At 39.2% G+C, this 18,623-nt stretch overlaps 1 protein-coding gene across 18 annotated transcripts in view; it reads left to right on the top strand.

Annotated features, from left to right (window-relative positions):
• LOC135215372 (uncharacterized) overlaps positions 1–18,623 on the top strand; it is a 331,802-nt gene that overhangs the window by 119,757 nt on the left and 193,422 nt on the right. For 16 of the 18 annotated variants that reach the window (XM_064249949.1, XM_064249943.1, XM_064249947.1 and 13 more), the window contains one exon: positions 17,026–17,175. The exons of the other annotated variants lie outside the window; for them this stretch is intronic. In XM_064249949.1, the coding sequence (XP_064106019.1) occupies positions 17,026–17,175 (150 nt within the window). The remainder of the gene's footprint in view (positions 1–17,025; positions 17,176–18,623) is intronic. 18 annotated transcript variants of the gene reach the window in all.

Here is an 18,623-nt window from a genome sequence, read left to right as displayed (position 1 = left end):
TAGTCTCTATTTCAGGTCATTGCATATTCAATATTACATATATGTCTTGGACAATAGCAAGTTTTAATGTGGTTGCCGTTAAAATGTACCAAGCACACAAGGTTATGCTGATGTCAGTACTGAACGTGTACAAGCTTTCTTTTTCATTTTACATTCCTCCAACAAGCAGTTTAACTACTAGTTTGTAGAAGAGCCTAATAATCAAAACAAAGCTATTTTGTGTAGCATTTCACCTAGTTGCACCTTTATCCTGAAAAAAAAATGCACTCTTTGTAGCTAACCCCATCTCAACTCTTTCCTTTGAGTGACTCTACAGCATCAATACCTCAGTATAGCACTCCTAGATTTTTTTGTGCTCCCAGCCTTTGTGCTGTCTTACACTCGCACAATTTTTTTTAATTTTCTTGTCTTGGTAGATTTATCTGACAGTGAACTTACTGAGGAGAGAAAGAGTATATCAATAGAGACCATTGCAAAGTCTAGGAGGATGGTTGTTTCTTGACAGGGGACTTCAGTTTCTACATACAGATTTTCATTGGGCTCTTAGCCAGATTGATTATGCAGAGGAGGAATTAGGCTCTCAGGACTTGGAATCCACTAAACCCCACTCTCTTTCTGGAGGACCTAATACAAAAGTCTGTGGAGAAGCTAATCAACATAATTATGAGAGGAGCAGTCCTTGACAGGTGACCCTCACCCTGGGACATCCTTCATGTCAGTGAGGGCCAGTTCTTAAAAAAAAAAGCATCTTCCCCATCCCAGTGAGAGCTAGGTTTTTCAGCTGTAGAATTTGAGACAAGTTGCACTGTACCTGCAGCTTATTCTTGTCTGATCAGTCAGCTGCAGTATTTTTAAATGATTAAAGTTAAATAGAAGTAGAGTATGTACACCTCCATTAGAATTTTGGTAATCATCAGTGCTAAGATAGAAGTTTGCAAATTTGTTTGCTCATCTGAGAAAAGGGTAATGGTTACATTTAATGCATGGACACTTGTTAGCCACCTCTCCTGACCTAGTTGGTTTCTGCAAACATAATAGTACGTCATTTATAAAACATTGTGTGAATGACCAATTTTCAGTTTCAAAAAATTTACAAGTATTGAACACAGATTCTTTTAGAAATAAAACAAGTAAGTTCATAACTAAAAACGTGGAGATATTTTTTTTGTTAAAATATTGTATTCTGAATACATTCCTCATCTAGTATTAGAGCTAAATTTTCTCTGGTTGATGTACAAATCCTTCATTTGGCAGTAATACTCAAGTTATAGACATCCTTCCATCTTTTCTAGAAGTGTGTCAGAAAATTTTTAAAACAATTTCCCAAAACTTGAGAGACAGAGTTAACATATAAGTTATAGAAATTCTTTCTGTGCTACTTATGTCAATGGGAACAGTTCTTTCTATGCTGGTTCTGCCAATGGAACACTTTCTCCCATTGTGGGATTCTCTGTGAGGTTTTACAATTAAGATTGAGAATTCTTATCTGACAAATACCAGTGTTTTCAAAGCATTACTGTCTTAAGGAGTGTCAGATATTATAAAGAAATGCCTCAATATTTTAGAATAGCATTCATAAATTTTTTTAACTAAGTACTGTAATGGGTTTGAAGTGAAGCAAACAAAAATTTCCCTTTTTAAGAGTTCAAGAAAGGCTATTGAAGCTGTGAAGGACTTCTGTCTGTCATGAAGTTCCTCTTTTACAACAAACTGATCCCTTAAGTTAAAAGCAGCTGGTGTTGATAAATTAGGATGGATCCCTACCTCCTATATGTGTTAAAAAAAAATATTATTGCTTACAAAGCAAATCAGCTGCATATACATATACTGTGTTCCTGTTGGTTACATTTTAGCATCATCAGAACCCATGACATTTAGATAAAACTAGAATTTTATGATTTAAAGACAAATCTTCTGAGTCAACAATATCAGAATTAAGTATTTTGATCCATAATCTGGTTAAACTTTTTGATAATAATAAGTGATCAGCTTTTTTAAATACAGGTACTCCTCTTTTAACGACGGGATTCCGTTCCAGCGACCACGTCGTTAAATGAATTTGTCGTTAAACGCGTTATTCTCTTAATTTTACTAATAGCATTAATTTTTAGTCATATACACATTATTTACTAGTTTTGAACAGCCTACTACTTAAAGTTCTGACAATGCTTTTTATAATTTTCGTACTCAAATATTTTAACTTCATCAGTTCATAACTTCATAACGCAGAATTTCTTTAAAATAGTGTATTTTATTTAACACGTTTAGCCTACATTCCCGAATTAGCTTACTAGTAAGTCAATACAGTACTAAACTTTTCTCATAATCTGCATATTATTTAGCAGTGATTTTCATATTCTAAATTTATTTCATAATTATTGCTATTACTTTCTTTATTTATTTTTGTTGTAGAGGGTAGTGAGATGAAAAAAATGAATGAATGTCGGTGATCATGGGGCATTTGAATGTTGCCGTCTGTTGCCGTCAAAACGTAAACAAAGCACACCGCCATCTATTAAGGAAAGTGAACACTAAATTATTCGCTAATGGGATAAGCATTTTTTAGTATTGATAAAGATTTATGCTTGATCTCATGTGACATATCAGATACTTATGTAAGTACACAGTTGTATAAAAATTATCAAACTGTATTACATATAAGTCTTTCAAGCATACTAAGAGTAAGGAATTCATGCATGCCAAATGTCTCATTGTTTTGATTAAAAGAATTGACTTGGTAGAGACATCTCAAGTGGAATATTTAAAAAAATATATATTTATTTTCAAGTTAATATAAAAAACATATTTCTTTACACATTATCTTTTTATTACTAAGAGTTATTCACACTAAAACAAAGGAGATATGGCATAATTTTTGCTGTCTTGAAGTTGTAAACAAATGTGGCGCCACCTGTTCGGCCGTGCAATGAATTAATGGGGGCTGAATCAAGCCAGCAAGTGGAGTTCCCAAACCATAGAATGCCAACTTTAAGAGGTTCAACTGTATAGCTTTTCATTACAAAGACAGTGGACCCCCCGTATTCGTGTTCTCTGGATTCGCGGACTCAGGCACTCGCATATTTCTCTCTGGAACATAACCCCCCCCCCCCCCCCCCCCCCACCCCCCCCCCCCCCCCCCCCATCATTTGCAAAGTTGCTTATTCGCACTGTTTTTCTATGAGAATATCCACAAACTTCCTTTTTTTTTTTTATCAATTTCATCATAAAAATGCACATTTTGTGATAAAACTATTAAAAAACCAGGTATGAAAATTGTTTGTGGGTTTTTCTTGAGTTTTAACTAACAAAATAGGAGGTTATAAAGCATTTTTATTGGGGTTCCAACTATTTCCGGGTTCTAACTATTCATTGGGGGCGTCTGGTACGCATCCCCCGCGAATATTGGGGGGACCATTGTATATTAAAGCCTTATTAATTGTTTTAGCCATAGATTTCAAGGTTTTCAAAACCTAGGCTAGGCTAGGATATTGGCATCAAATAACCTCTCTTGGCCACCATTGGACATGTTTTTATTTTAATTTTTTTCTTCTCCATGTTTTCGCCATAACTCTTGAGTTGTCATAAAATCAGTACGTTGCTAAGTGAGGAGTACTTGTACTGAATTTGATAGGAACAAATTGAAGCAATCTGGTTGAAGTTACTAATTTATAAGTACAGTATGTAGCGATGTTTTTAAAAATATTGAATATATTAGTACCAAATAAAAAAACATAATAAGACCAGTGTAGGATTCTAGTGTTGTTCCTTTTTGAAAGTGTCTCTCTGATGTATAGTAAAATTCCTCAGGAACTAATGTCAAATGTTTGATTCATGGTTATTTCATGGGATTTGCACCCATATCACCCAACAAAACGCCTATTTACCTTGTCTAATAGTGTGTTTTGACTGCAGGATATTGTGCATTAGAATCAATGATAAACAGGATTAATGATTCACCACTGCAGAATTTTGTATATCTCTACAACTCTAGAAGTGCTATAAAAACCAACTAAAATTATGATCCAAAAATTACCCTTGCACAACAAATTATATTTTCATTTAACAATTTTTATTGGATAGAGAAATGTAGAAATATGAAGTTGATAAAGAACATGAAGCCAACAAAACAGCCAATGCTACAAGTCCCAAGATTACTTCAGAATTAGATGTTCCTGTTTGTGATTATATTACAAGATTTTCATTTGAAAAATTATACAAAAATGTTAGAAATATAGAAATATATTGGATTCTTGTCCATTGAAGAATTAAAGGAAATATAGATACCAATAATACAGCCAAAGTTGCTACTTCCGTCAAAATCACACACACAATTTTATTAGTGATTATATAACATATCTAAACCCAATATGTCGCATAATCAGTAAATGGCAGAAGTTGTTGAGAAAGCCTGTGATAGTATCTAGAACAAATCAAGCTTACTACAGGTATATGTACATATATACGTATAGTTGTTCACATCAAAAGAAGAGAAACATAGAAGTAAGTCTGATATGTCTTAGAATTTGTCACCCATATTGGATCCTTGGATATTTATAAATACAGTAGTTTACATGATCCAATACAGTATGTCCAAACTATAGAGTAGCATTTACCATTTAAACATTTTTGTGAGGTGCCCATGGCTAAGTAAAATGGACAATGACTGTCAAGTTTTGGAAATAAGTCAGTTGAGGAAATTTTGTCAGAACTCCATCAATTTCAGTTAACTCATAAAATTTTCAGAGGTGTAGTTTAGTTAATGAAATTTTAAACCTTTTCATTAACCCTCTTACGCCGAAGGGGTATAATAAAAATGGGGGGGGGGAGGTCGGAGTGAGCGCGGAAGTGGAAAAAATATTTTTTTCAAAAAATCATAGCGCGCTTACATAAATAATGCGATATATGATAGCGCAAAAACAAAATTTCATACATAATTGTATTCAAATCGCGCTGTGAGCAAAACAGTTAAAGCTAACGAGTTAATTTTTTTCGTTGTATTGTACACTAAATTGTGATCATTTTGGTATATAACACATTGTAAAACGATCAAAGTAACACAGAGAAAATGTTTTCACAAAATGATGCATGAATTCGTAACGCGCGGATGTAAAAAAAAATGTTTTTTTTTTTTTTGGGGGGTCAAAAATTTACCATAAATCTAAATATTGTTCTAGAGACTTCCAATTTGTTTCAAAATGAAGACAAATGATTGAATATTACTATACTGTAAGAGTTTTAGCTTACAATTGCAGTTTTCTACCATTTCGGACGAGTTAAAGTTGACCGAATGTCGAAATTTTTATATATATTTTTTTATATGAAAATATTTCGAAAATGAGAACAGCTACAACCTTCAATTATTTTTTGTTGTATTCTACATGAAATTGCGCACATTTTTATATGTAAAACTTTATGTAACGTCTAATTTAACATGGTGCAAACATTACGAGAATGCGACATACGCATCTCGGAGATTTGCGGCGGAGAATCCGTGCGCAGAGGGAAGGAAAGTTTTTTTTTTTAAATTCACCATAAATCTAAATATTGTGCTAGAGACTTCGAATTTGTTTCAAAATGAAGATAAATGACTGAATATTACTAGACTGTAAGATTTTTAGCTTACAATTGCATTTTTTGACCATTTCGGTAGAGTCAAAGTTGACCGAATGTGGTTTTTTTTCTATTTATCATGATTTATATGCAAATGTTTCAAAAATGAGGAAAGCTACAACCTTCAATTATTTTTCGTTGTATTCTACATAAAATTGCGCACATTTTCATATATAAAACTTTATGTAACTGCTAATCTAACATGGTGCAAACATTACGAAATTCGGAAGAAAAAATTTCTTTTTTTCGGAAGAGTTAGCGCGGACGTAAGGAAAATGTTTTTTTTTTCATAAATTCACCATAAATCGAAATATTGTGCTAGAGACTTCCAATTTGTTGCAAAATGAAGGTAAATAATTGAATATTACTAGAATATAAGAGTTTTAGCTTACAATTGCATTTTTCTACCATTTCAGTAGAGTGTAAATAAGGGATTTTGACGTAAGAAAATCTATTTCTCTGGGCGATTGGCTCGGTGTCGCCAGCGAAATATCCTTTAATCTATTATTTCTAGGGTAAATGTACTAACACATACCAGAGAATAAATAAATAAAGAAAAAGGTCAGTATAACTGACTCGCTCACCCTCCAAGAGGGTGTCGTATGAACACTAGGCGAGTGAGACCACTACCACGAGCCCCAAATACCAATAGAAATCTCCCACAACAAAAACCCTCCATGAGGAGAGTGCCAGACCCCAGAGTGAGCAGCTCGTACTACTACTACTCCATCCCATGCTGCCGACTGCTGCGCCTCTGGTGGCCATCCTGAGTTAGCAGACAATCTTGGGCGAAGGGATGGGTAGGGTGGGATTGGGAGCTGGCGACACGAGCCAATCGCCCAGAAATAGATTTTTTCCTTACGTCAAAATCCCTTTTCTGGGCTCAGCTCGTGTCGCTGCGCGAAATCGTACCAGAGAAATAGCACAAGATTGTAAACAAAAGTAATAAAATAAATCAGAAATAGGTCTCAAATAAAAAAAAAAATAAAAAATAAAAAAAAGTAAAGTAAATATAAAAAAGAATATAATGCTAAAAAAGATACAAATACACAGTGATACAAAATAGAAATATGCTTAAATTACCCTTAATTCTAAACATGTTTCTTATCATAAGGTAATTACATATGTACAGAGGTAAATTGGCTTACATGTAACAAAATGGTATCTGTGTAAAGCATGTATCAAAGTATAATAGCAATTAAAAAATAATCAAATGAGCAAATTAAACAACAAGGATAATATATAAGGGAATGCATATGACTTAATATACAAAACCCATAACCATTATAAATGAGATGTATCCCCTAGCATAAAAATAAGGGGGTAACATCCATGAGATCAAAATCCATAATCATCTGTGAGTGTCCCTAGTCAAAAAATAGGGGGCACACACTACATCATCATATAAGCAGCTAAGACACCAGGTGAATGTAATGAACACGGTAGGAATAGACGAACTGTTGGGTGAAGCAGGTAGAAAGGAGGACTGAATCTTCTACTACAATTTAACTAGAATCAGGGGAAACTATGTTTGTCCCCGCTGCTAGATGCTGAAAATTTCTTTCAGAGCTTCCAAGGACTTAAGGTAATGGCGTTTGACACTGTCGGCGATTTCCATCCGGTATACTTTTTCAACTCATCGAAGTTCATGTGTTGGAAATAATTAATTGAGGTGGCTAACTGCCCTGACATCATGTACTTTCGGGAAAGAGTCAGGATTGCTTCCTTAATAAAGTACAGGATTTGTTGCCTGATGCCTTTAATGGATAAAGTTCCACCTTTTTCCCTCTTAAAGAGGGGACCGATGAGGATGAGGATTGGTCCTGGACAGAAAGGCTCGTAAAGTTGTAACTGGGCAAAGAGATACGTCTTGTGGAAGGGTAGTACCTTCCAAGGTTCCCACCTCATCAAAGGGTCTTCATTCTTTGCTAAAAAGCTACGTTCCGGAGAAAGTAGTACCTCCCCTGTGGGAAGGAATTGAATATGATCCGGAATCTCTGGACAAAGCCGACAGTTCTGAAATTCTTGCTCCTGAAGCTAAGCTTAATAAAAACAGTGTTTTTCCTTAAGAGCATTATAAACGAGCATGTGTCATTATCGGTTTCTGAAGCAGTTTTAGAACATCGTTTAAGAACCATGAACTGACGTAGGCCTTACAGAAGGTCTAAGTCTAGCACATGCCTTAGGAATAGACGAGAAGTAGGAATCCGTCAAGTCTATCTGTTGAACCCAAATTGAAATATCTTTTTCAAGGCTGACTTGTTTGTCGTAATCGTGCTAGCTGCTAAACCTTTTTCAAATAAGGATCTGAAAAAGGATATAGCTGAATTAACTGTCTGATTCTAATACATTCTCTCAGGAAGATTGCTAACTTTTTGACAGCAGCATCATACTGTCTCAAAGTTGAATCCCTTCTATCGGATTCCAGGAAGAGAATATTCTGAGGGTCAATATTCGCATCTCTTTTTGCCGCAAACTTCATGAAATCCATAAAGTTAGGGTTTTGGAGAATCCCTGAGGAAGCGAACACAGTCTTCGTTTGTACTGACTGGGAGAGCCTGGGTGGGATTGGGGATCCGAAGAGGACGAAGGCCCAACTCCAGAATTAGGTGGGGATACCAATTGCTCTTTTCGGCCAGTCTGGGGCTACTAGAGCCACTTGACCCGTTGAACGTCCTGAGTTTGTTTAAAACTTTCATAAGAAGATTCACTGGGGGGAAGACATAAATCTTCTTCCAGTTGTTCCAGTCTAGAGCCAGGGTGTCCGTGGCATAAGCCAGAGGGTCCAGGTTGGGGGTGGGGGCTACATAACAGGGGAGTTTGTGATTCGCTTGGGACGCGAAGAGATCCACCTGTAGCCCTGGGACTCTTTGGAGGATCCATTGGAACGAACTGTTGTCCAGTGACCATTCCGACTCTAGGGGTACTGATCGGGATAAACGCGTCTGCTATGACGTTTCTCACTCCAGCTATGTGAGTGGAGGAGAGATGCCAACTGAACTTGTCTGCCAGGGAGAAGATGGCTACCATCACATGATTTAGATGACGTGACTTGGAGCCTCCTCTGTTTATACAATGTACTATACCACTGCGCTGTCCCAGAACTAGCTTTATGTGGGAGTACTTTGGTGGGGTCGCAACCTTTTTAGAGTCAGAACACTGCCATTGCCTCCAGTACGTTTATATGGAACTGACTGAACTGAGGTGACCAAGTTCCTTGAACCTTTTTGGACCTGGGATGGGAATACCCTCCCCAACCGCTTAAGGACGCGTCTGTGTGGATGGTAATCCCTGGTGGAGGGAACTGAAGGGGTACTGACACTGACAATTCTTGACTTTCGCCCACGCCGAAGTCGATTCTTTAGAATCAGAGGGACTGAGGATAGTTTGTCCCTGACCTGACATTTGCTCGTGAGCGCCAAATTCTGGTTAGGTCTTTCAGTTTGGCTTTCATTAAGACGTTCGTCACTGATGCAAACTGGAGAGAACCCAGGATCCTCTCCTGAGCTCTCCTTGACGCCAGCTTGTGACTTAGAAATTGCTTGACTGACTTCGCTATTTCTTTCCTTTTGGTTGATGGAATCGACAGAGTATGGGAGGATAGATTCCATTGAATGCCCAGCCACTGAAAGTCCTGACTCTGGAGTGAGTCTTGACTTGGTCCTGTTTATCCTGAAGCCTAGATATTCCAGGAACTGAATCACTTTCAGTGTAGCTCTGTTGCATTCCTCGACTGTTTGGAGCCCAGATCAACCAATCGTCGAAGTACGCTACTACCATAATCCCTTGCGATCTGATTGTTGTACTACCACTTCCGCTAGTTTTTCGTGAACACCCTGGGTGCCACGTTGAGTCCGAAGGGGACTACCTTGAAGGTAGAATGTCTGGTCTCCTATCTTGAAACCCAGATATGGACGGAAGTGTCTTGCAATAGGGATATGATAGTAGGGCGTCTGTAAGATCGATAGAGGTGGTGACGGCCCCACGGGGAAGTAAGGTCCGCACCTGTGAGATCGTGAGCATCTTGAACTTGTCGCAGCGGATGGCTAAGTTTTAAGCGGGACAAGTCTCCTATTACCCTTCTTTTTTGTGAGCCTTTCTTTGGCACGCTGAACAAGCGACCTTGAAATTTTAATCTCTTGACTCTCGCTATAGCTCCTTTCTGAAGGAGGTCGTCTGCGTACTCTGTCAATTCCTTGGAAGGAAGTTGACGGAAAGGTCTGGATGGAGGTGGGTTCGTCAACCAGCTCCAACCCAGGCCTTTTGACACTATGCTCTGAGCCCATTCGCTGAAGTTCCACCGGTGGCGAAAGTGAAACAGCCTCCCTCCTACCTGAAGTTCTTCATTGGTTCTGGTAACCGCCTCGGCCTCCTCTGAAGTGCTTTCCCTGTTAAAGGGGCCTCCCGATCCTCTCCCACGAAGGAAGCGCTTACCTCTGCCTCCCTTACCCGAGCGGTCATACTTCTGCGAAGCTTGACTCTCGAAGGCTTGATTGTAAGCTGGGGAGATGGCGTAAGAGGTGGAGGGCTGAGGCTGAGGGGATATCACATAAATTGGCTGTGATTGAGCCTTAGAGGTGGAAGGTTGGGCAGTTTGCACTAAGGGCACCGTTGGAACTTGCTGAGGAAAGCGTGGCTGCTTTTTCTGGTAAGGATGGAAACGCCTAGGTTTCCTCGTCCCTTACCTTTGGTAGTGTTAAGTCTTGTCTCCTCTTAGCCGTAAGGCCCCAACGGTCCTTAAGGCTCTGGTTTAGCCTCGTAGCCTCTGACTGTACTTCCTTCACCATAGCTTCTGGGAAGAGATCTGCTCCCCAGATGAGATCGAGATAACCTATTCGGCTCATGTCGAATGGTTGCCTCTTGCAGGACATGCTTCCTACAATTCGTTCTAGCAGTGGCAAACTCAAACATATCCGACTGTACCGTTTGAGTCAGGGCTTGGTGGCATGAGCTTAAAAAGCGGTTCTGAGCCATAAGCTATGGTTGCTACCTCGGACATAGCCATAGAGTAATCGACTCTAATCGCGATTTCGCGTCAAATTCAGCCTGAATAAGGCTATCTGGGAGCCTGGGTAGCTTTCACCAAACTGCTCCATAGCACAGTCTGGTTTGAGTTTGCCAGCTGAGAAGGTGTTTGGCAAGGCCTCCCACAATTCTCCGGCTGAGGGGAGCAACGGAGATGTGGGATCTGCTTCCTTTAATTGAGGCATGGGTTCCCCCTTCTGGGCCGCTGGGATGGTAGACCTAGCGATCTTTGTCAGGAACGGGAGCGGGGTACTCTCCTCCATTGTGAAAATGGTAAAGGGACTCTTGAAAGGTTGTATCCTGGTATTAGAACAATCCACGTCCTCTAAACATCTGAGCCATTCTCTCTGAGCCTGGTCTCGTGAATAGAGGACTGTCCTTTGGTACCTATCATCCCGAACCATGGCTGAAGCTGTAAGCCTTGCGTTAGCCTATGAACGGAGGCTGGAGGTCTTCGGCGGAAAGAACTCGAAGTCCTCTATCCTTCGAGTTCCCGAATTCCGGTATGGGAGATGAGGACAGTCTTGGAAGGGGGCGTATGATGCTACTCTCCATGGATTGTTCATCGAGAACGGAGGTAGTGAGTCATACGGAGGAAGCTGAGTTCCACTCGTATTGGAAAGTGAAGGAGAGGCTAGAGGGGCTTCTCTCAGTCCGGCTATAATGGAGTCCTGGGAAGTAATCCTATCCGACAGACGACGAGATCATTTGTTTCCATGCTACTCTTTAAGGACCCAACCAGGTCGCCCACCTGTTGCAACAGGCCAGCATTGGAGTCCAAGGCCGGAGCTGCTGCGGAGGTGGAGGGGTGGCTCTGAACCGGAACTAAGGGTAGCGGAACTGGTGACCCTGCCGGGGTGCGAGATCTCTCTCTAGAGGATTTACTCCTCGAGGACTTAGAGCCGGAGCCAGAAGCTTTAGACCTGTCTGCTCCGGGATTGCCAGCCGGAGACTTACGTGAGGAGGAAGACGCCGAAGTCGACTTCTTAGAAGACGACGACGTCTTAGTCAAGGATTTCACTGCTTGACCCTTGACCTTAGGTCTAACCGAAGCGTCAGGAGGAGTATATAATTCATCGCCTGTAAAGCCTTGGAAGGATGGAGGAGGTTGCAGGAGTAGAAGAAACAGCTCACACCCAAGGGTGACCCTTGGGTGTCCACCATACCTACCTCGACCAACAGGTCGTCTACACCTACCATAGGTTCCCAAAAACAATTAATATCTAAAGTCGCGACGTCCGTGGAGATATCCTGGTCTTGTCGGTTAATGAGGCAGCCAGCTGTTGTTGGATGAAGGCGATAGTAGGGGCCGCCTCTACGGTGGGTCGACGTATCCTGTCGCCTTGCCTCCGGGGAAGATTAACAGCGCCAACCGCTTCTCCAACAAGATGTAGGGCATACCCTTGGCGGCGTTCTTCCCAAAACCGCCGACCCAGGCCCCGCAGGGTTTGCCAGAGCGGTATCTTTCACTGCCGGCGCCTGGAAGAGAGGGCGAAGATTAGATTTAAGAATCACTTAAAACTAAACTTAAAATATAACTTAAACTTAGATGCCTTAGTTAAAGTGGATGATGAAAACTTAAGCACTAAAACAGAAGCGGAGCAGCTACCGGAGATGGAATACTCACCCCCTTCTAAAAGCTGGCTCACCAGATCGTAATATATGGTACACGTCTCATGGTACCAGACCTGGATGTCCCCGTGCAGAGTCGCGCATGGAGCATGGGACCGGCAAACTTCGTGTCCACATGGGTCCTGAAGTGTGGCGGCGCATCCCGGATGCTCACAGTTGGTGGCCTGTAAGTGGGAAGACACATGAGTAATCTTAAAGAATAACGCTTACAGGCTAAAGGACCAGAAGAACTCCGTTGCATGCCGGAGCTCGGAAAAAAATTTTGTCATAACCCCCCCCTCCCCCCCTGCATCGCCTGAATAGGCTATAATCCCGAGATATCCGGTAAGACATGTAAGGGGGGGGGGAAGGTTTAAGGTACTTAAGATAAACTTATAGTTAAATCTAATAACACTTAAACCTAAAACTCAAACGAACCGGAACGAGTCCAGTGCGTGCGGAGTGTAGTAACTCAGCGATACGGTAAGGTTAGTAGGGACCTACTGTATGTTCCGGTCCACTCTACTGGATGGACTAACATCTTCCCGCTAGATGCTAGACTCCGATCAGGAAAGGAGTCCAAGTAAGGACGGAAGAGCGAGGAGACATACAGGCTCGAGCGAACCGGAGCGACCAGGAAGCAACGGATGGGGGGAAAGGCCAGTACCCTCCACCACGTACCACCGGGGGGCCGGACGATGAGCCGGAGAGATCGCGTCCAGTCTGGGTCTGTCCCGTCTCCCTGCCGCCCTCCGCCTTAGAGAGAGGGAGGCATGCTCGGTATGTGAGCGAGCGTGGGCAGACCGACCCACCCTCCCTCCCCCGACTCAATGGAAGAGCGAGAGGAGGGGGGGGGGGGGGACTGGGCAGGCGTCTGGCTGTCTCGTGATCGCGTAGTGACCACGAGACGGTAAGACAACATAAGACAACTAAGCCTAGGACCAACCAACTGATCAGAGAGATGCTATCGGGAAGCAACTGAACCTGAAAAGCGGGAGCATGGAGACCCCACTGGGCCAAAACCGCCTGATCAGAGAGATGCTATAGGAAGCAACCGAACTGATGAGCGGTAGCATAGGCTCGATGAGCCAGGACCTAGGCTAAGCCAGACGCCTAACTAACCTAACCATAACAAAAATACTGGAATAAATAAAATAAAAGAAAGAAAACAAATTAAAGAAAGTAGGAGAAAAAATCCAGGAGTGTACGACTAACCCGAAGGAAAGTCTACCACTCAAAGCTAGTCAGAGGCCGATACTAAGAGCCGGGACTAGGGTCTGGAAAGAAGAAGCCTACATAAGGTAAAAGACATGCATGCATGGCAAACCTGAGTAGACAGTACCCTAAGTAAAACGGATAATTAATATAGAGCGTACATATAATAAGATGTTCTAGGTATGGGAGACCGAGAACGAACCCACCACGCGGCAGAACCATGCTGCCATGCTTCCGACCTCGAGTTCGTATTTATACCTAAAAAACGGCAAATACTGACTGAGGGCCGAAAAGAAACAACTAACCATAATTACTGAGTACTTAACTTAGCTGCTGCAATAGCTGCACGCTCCATTATAGATAAATCCAACGAAAAGGGCACAAAAAACACAGAGAGAAAAATATCACAACCGACTCGTGTGCGCTAACTTGAAAGGATGGCCACCAGAGGCGCAGCAGTCGGCAGCATGGGATGGAGTAGTAGTAGTACGAGCTGCTCACTCTGTGGGTCGGCTCTCCTCATGGAGGGTTTTTGTTGTGGGAGATTTCTATTGGTATTTGGCTCGTGGTAGTGGTCTCACTCGCCTAGTGTTCATACCGACACCCTCTTGGAGGGTGAGCGAGTCAGTTATACTGGACCTTTTTCTTTATTTTATTTATTCTCTGGTATGTGTTTTAGTACATTTGATTTACCCTAGAAATAATAGATTAAAGGATATTTCGCGCAGCGACACGAGCTGAGCCCAGAAAATTGAATATTACTAGAATATAAGAGTTTTAGCTTACAATTGCATTTTTCTACCATTTCAGTAGAGTCAAAATTGACCGAAGGTTGAAATTTTGGCACTTATCATTATTTATATGAAAATATTTGAAAACTGATTAAAGCTACAACCATGGATTGTTTTGAGTTGTATTGTGCATAAAATTGCGCACATTTCCATATATAAAACTTGATGTAACGGCTAATTTAAAAGGGTGCAAACATTACGACAATCGCACAAAAAAATTTATCGGAAGAGTTACCGCGCGGACGTAAGGAAAAAGTTGTTTTCTAAAATTCACCATAAATTGAAATATTGTGCTAGAGACTTCCAATTTGTTGCAAAATGAAGGTAAATGATTGAATATTACTAGAATATAAGAGTTTTAGCTTACTAATGCGTTTTTTGACCATTTCTGTAGAGTCAAAGTTGACCAAAGGTTGAAATTTTGGCACTTTTCTTTATTTATATGAAAATATTTCAAAACTGATAAAAGCTACAATCATGAGTATTTTTTTGTTGTTCGTATTCTACATGAAATTACGCACATTTTCATATATAATACTTCATGTAACGGCTAATTTAAAATGGTGCAAAAATTATGTCAAAGTGACAAAATAATTTCTGAGATATGTCACTGATACTTTTTAGTTTGATAAGAAAGAAATTCACGCTTGTGCGCCTGCATAACGATTGTAAACAAAACAACGCCTTGATCCGTGAGCTCCAAGCATCCCCCAAGGCGCGTGATTCAAAAGTTTTCGGCTGGTAGGCCTATAGGTATTTTTCCGCGAATTTTTAAAAAAAACTTTTTTTATTGACGTACTATACGTCCAATCGGCACCCGACAGACAATTTACATATGTCGACGTTTAATACGTCCAATCGGCGTAAGAGGGTTAAAGGAGAGTTAAATAACAGCTCAGTGGTATGGGTATACTAGAGAACAGTAATTAACCCAATGCAGAGTTTTATGGGGCTTGTCTAGCATCTGTGATTTTTGGCACCAAAATGTGTAGATTTCTGTTTGTCAGCTCCGATAATAGAGTATTAGCACCAAATACATACCTGATAGAGGCACCATTAACTGGTTATTGGTGCCAAAATCCGCATATAAGTGCTGAAATTCACCAATTCTCAGTTATCAACAATTTTCGCTCATCAAACTGTTCGAACGGAACCCCTGCCGATAACTAGGGACTGCCTGTATTAGCGTTTTTAATTTCAACTACAGCTTAGGACAAGTATTGGACAAAGGTCCTCCAAGAAGTTTTATTTCTTTCTTCTACATGTCAAATAATTAAACTCTAGGAGTCATTTGAATTATAATGGTGAAAGTCATTGTAAGGGGAAAGCATGCATAGTTTATGAGCTATTGAAATTCAGTGTATGATGTAATTTCAACAGAAAAGAAGGATAAATCTTGGACAAGGGCCTTGTAAATTTGGTTGTACGTATATCCATTTTCTTGTTTACTGCCTTGTTACATTTGTAAGTTTTGTCGATAATTAAGTGCCATGACGCATTTTTCTTCTATTTAAAAAAAATAATATTTAGGTATAAACTTGTTAGAGTTAATGGATGAGTTAAACTACCAAATAACTATAATGATAAATTGCAAATGAGTGATTAATATTGTTACTACTTCTTTATTGTCATTTAGAGAAAGAGGCATTTCCAGATGTAACTTGATGGTTTTATTTGGTTTACTAGTTTTTCTTTTCTGGATTTTACAGGGAGTCTCATATACGTGTATGATTTTAAGTATGATGTTACTGTAGTGTGTTTTCTAAGTTTTCATATTTTGATTAATTAAATTGCAATGTTTTGTTTTAAACATACTTCTCTGGGGTTAAGGGTTAAGGTATTTGCATGATATACAGAGTCCTTATTAGGAGTGAAACTTGGGACAGTTTTCTTATCGGTCTGTACAAATATAACTTATTTGATGCCATTGGGTATGAAGATGTTAGTACATCCTAGCCATACTACTGCATGATAATTTTATATTCCTACTTATAGAGGCACTAGTTATGCAAGTTATATTGCTTATTGCATAATATAACATTTTGTTATTATAAACACATTTTGAAAGTTAGTTTGAAATTAGTTTTTGAATTGTACAGCACTAATTATTGGTTAATAAGATTTATTATAATTCCAGTTTGAATGTTTTGAAGTTGCATGACCAATATGTGTGATCTCCATTGTTCAAACATTGTTTTTGTTTTGGTCAGATGTTATGTGGGCAGTAAACTATTTATTACTGCCTAATGCGTGTTCGGTTTTCATAAATCATGAAGGTTCAGGGAGTTGAATTTTGTCACCAAGGAAATTTTTGTGAAATATAACATCAGGTTTCATTTCGTTTTTATCAGTCCCCTCTGTAAAACATTAAAGTATATTGTCTTTATATTTTAACTGTTTGATGGAGGATTATGCTATGAACTTCAATTATGTTTCCTGTTAATTTTTCGCTCTCTTAGTGTTGTATATATTTACTGTCATATTGATTTTAGAATTTGCCAAATTTTGTGGAGACTGTTGCAGTTTATGAAAATTAACACCGAAAAGGATTTTGGGTTGGGCTCTTAAGTATGAAACTAATTTATTAATCCAAAGTAAGTTTCAAAATTATCAGATAAACAGTACTTTTGCAATTCAACTTGAAACATTGTACATTTAACCTATGACAAGCCATTTCAGGTATATTCTGAAAACAGGTCAAAGCTGAATGACCAAATAATGAATAATATTAGTATTAGGTTTAACATACAATAAGCTTCCTCTGACCTCGTAGGGAAAAGGGTCTTCCACTGGGTCTTCGACCCCTACCACGTCTGAGCCTGATAATTTGGATGTGATGGTAGATTCAGTGGAACAGTCTCTGCCAAAGCATCCAACATCTATTACCACCAGTACACGGCCTAACACTGATTTGTCTCTACAGGTAAAAGCCATAGTATTGTAGTTGCTTGTGCAAATTAGTGCATGCTTTGGTTGTATGTGGTTTTTAATGTATGTATACTGCATTAATGTGATAGTATATACAATAATGCTTTGGCTGTTAGTTTTGCTGTATATTTAAGTGACATTTTCCCCCACCCAGAGATGTCTAGCAGTGCTTTTTTATTTTTTATTTTTTATTTTATTTTTTTCCCTGCTGCTGCAGTTGAGAGGATTAACATTATGGAATGCAGGATATTTTTGTTTATTATTCATGGTAATTCATTTTTTCTAGTGTAGAGACTGGGGATGGGCAAAGGAGCTCAAGTCTTCTTATCATAGTGTGAACATGGTGTTGCTGTTTATAGCTTTGAAAATGTTATACAAGCCTGTTGCTATTTGATGTATGTTATTTTCATTGCATGTTTTTCCCTTTTGAAGAGAAATTAGATTTTTTAATATTATAGTACAATACAAGTAATTTTTTTTATGAATGCACTTTGATTGCAATTATTTTTGGCGCATAAATTTTTGTGTGATGTTTTCAAAATTATATATACATACATAATGGCATGCAGTCTTCAGAACTAACGTACGTACTTAAGAGGTACAGGTGAAAATTAAATGTTCAAGGCAATTATCTTAACTATAGTATTAAAGAAATAAATGCAGTAACGTGGATTGCATATACTGCATTGTATCATCAATTCTGAAGTAGTTTGTATTCAAAGGAAACAGTTTAATGAAAAAATTATTAAATATTAAGGTCATTTATGAGGCAAAGTATGATGTCCACTAAGTAAAGTACGTACATGTGTATTGAGAAACTGAGGAGGTGCTTTTGTAATTTTGCTTAAAAGTTAAAGATTACTTAGTGAAACTGTATTGTTACATATATAGAGAAGAACAACAGGTGATGCACATGCTTTAGTATACACAGATACACAGGAAAATAATTGTGAGAAGTTCAGTACCAAGCACTTGCATTTTTATTCTTACACCATCAAGGCACACAAATGAGGCAATTTAGGAAAATGGTAAAGTAGATAAAAGGAGCAAAAATGCCAGATGGTGGATTTTGCAAAGGTAATCAAGTTAGAAATAATCTAGGATAATCTGGTCACAGACACAAACAAAAAATATGCCAAGAACTGCCGGGAGGGTAACCATACAAACATATAAAATTTGAAAACTAATTGATTTCTGTATATATATATATATATGTATATCAATAATTTTTAAATTATAAAAGCATTTAAGTGTAAATGTACAAGGATTTTTTAATTGATAGGACAAGGATGATTGATATTTCCTTTAACTGTTGTTGTTGCACAGAACTGTCGACCATGTTTCACTTCAGTCAATAGGAATATCATAATCTCTCTGATGCGTAGATGATACATTTGATATTTGGCCAGTTCATACATGTGAAATTCTTTTCACCTGTAATAA

The sequence above is a fragment of the Macrobrachium nipponense genome, chromosome 5, assembly GCF_015104395.2.
Source record: "Macrobrachium nipponense isolate FS-2020 chromosome 5, ASM1510439v2, whole genome shotgun sequence".
NCBI classification, from domain to species: Eukaryota; Metazoa; Arthropoda; class Malacostraca; order Decapoda; family Palaemonidae; genus Macrobrachium; species Macrobrachium nipponense.
This window is presented reverse-complemented; position numbering and strand designations above follow the sequence as displayed.